The sequence below is a fragment of the Chaetura pelagica genome, unplaced genomic scaffold, assembly GCF_000747805.2.
Source record: "Chaetura pelagica isolate M959 unplaced genomic scaffold, ChaPel_1.0 scaffold425, whole genome shotgun sequence".
Lineage (NCBI taxonomy): Eukaryota > Metazoa > Chordata > Aves > Apodiformes > Apodidae > Chaetura > Chaetura pelagica.
This window is the reverse complement of record NW_009953205.1, coordinates 2,545,814-2,547,164: the sequence shown is the minus strand read 5'-3', so window position 1 is coordinate 2,547,164 and position 1,351 is coordinate 2,545,814. Positions and strand designations below refer to the sequence as shown.

Here is a 1,351-nt window from a genome sequence, read left to right as displayed (position 1 = left end):
TCGGCGGCGGGGCAGCTTTCCCCGCTCGGCGGGACTGCGGGAGAGTAGGGGTGCGGGAGCGCAGGGGTCAGCGGGGGTGTTGCGGGGAGGGGGGGCAAGAAAGTGGGTGCCCGGGGGGGCTTTCCGCCCCTTTCGGGGAGACAGCGCGGGCAGCGTGTGTGGCCGGACGGGGCATCCGTCCCGCGGGGCTCCGGGATCAGCCGCCCCGCAGCAGTCCCACTTTGTTCCCCTGCTCCGCGGGACGCGGAGAAAGACGCGGGGGGCGAGGATCCATCTCCCGCGGGCTCAGGATACCAGACCGCCCCGAGGGGGGAGGGCGGAGAGAAAACATCAAAAAACGGAAAGAGTTTAGAGTTAAGAAACAGGCGAAACAAAACGCTGAGTTAAAAAAAATAAAATAAAAGCCAAGAACTTGGACCAAAACCACAGGAGGAACCCCCCCCCGCACGTAACTCCGGCAGATCCTGCTGTCCCGCTCCCCTGCCCGGCGCGGTCCCGTCTCCCCGCAAGGTAAGTTGATCTATTTTGTGTGTTTGTGTTAAAATGTGTGCGAAGGAGAGGAGAAGAACTCACCATTTCGCTGGGATAACAAGGCCAGATCGGGGTCGGATTGGAAATGCTGAGGCTTCGCCTGCTTCCTCCGCGACATGCTGGCTCAAACATCAGCTGGGGCAGAATAAAAAATTACTAAAAAAAAATCTTCTCAAAATTACGGAAATCGAGCCTCCCCCCCCCAGCCTCCCCAATCCTCCGCGCACCGCGCATGTGTCCTGCTATAATTATGATTATCAATAATGCATTGCGATTAATCATAGAGGGGCTCTTTGAAAGGCGATTGGCACATGGCCAGCTCTATTCAAACCAGCTCGCCTTAATCAATTAGGCGCTGATTTGCTGGAGACCCTTGTCTCTCAGCCGCTCCCACCCAATGAGTCGAGCCATGTGGCAGGAGAAGGGGCTGGATTTCCCCAAAGCTGTTTGGATACAGTTTAACCCTCTTAGCAACCAGCTGGGGCTGCATCGCGCCATCCCGGTTACTATAGGAATGTGTCTCCCCTCGCTCCTTCTCGCAGCCCTGACGGGCTCCCCAAGCCTTCTTCCCTCCCTCAGTTTTGCGCTGCATTTCATTTTTTTCTTTTATTTTCTTTTTTTGTCTACTTTTTTCTTCTTTTTTTTTTCTTTTTTTTTTTTTTCTGTTTTTTCTTTTTCTTTTTAAGCCGCCCACTCCCTCGCCCCAAGCCCCGGCCCGCGGAGGGAGGGCAGGGTAAGCAATAATCGATCGAGGGGAGGACGCACAGCTGAGGGGACGGTCGGCGGGGAGCAGCGGGCGCAGAGGGGCGGCCCCGCACCC

General features: G+C 56.4%; 1 protein-coding gene across 2 annotated transcripts in view; it reads right to left on the bottom strand.

Annotated features, from left to right (window-relative positions):
- The window catches only part of SALL1 (spalt-like transcription factor 1), a 14,978-nt gene extending 13,862 nt beyond the window's left edge, over positions 1–1,116 (bottom strand). Inside the window, exons 1-2 of one of the 2 annotated variants that reach the window (XM_009997444.1) lie at positions 759–919; positions 574–666 (exon numbers count right to left, since the gene is read on the bottom strand). In XM_009997444.1, coding sequence (XP_009995746.1) covers positions 574–649 — 76 coding nt within the window. In that variant the 5' untranslated portion in view covers positions 650–666; positions 759–919. Of the gene's footprint in view, positions 1–573 lie in introns of both variants that reach the window. The other variant, XM_009997443.1, reaches the window with a different exon arrangement.
- Between the last annotated feature and the right edge of the window lie 235 nt (positions 1,117–1,351).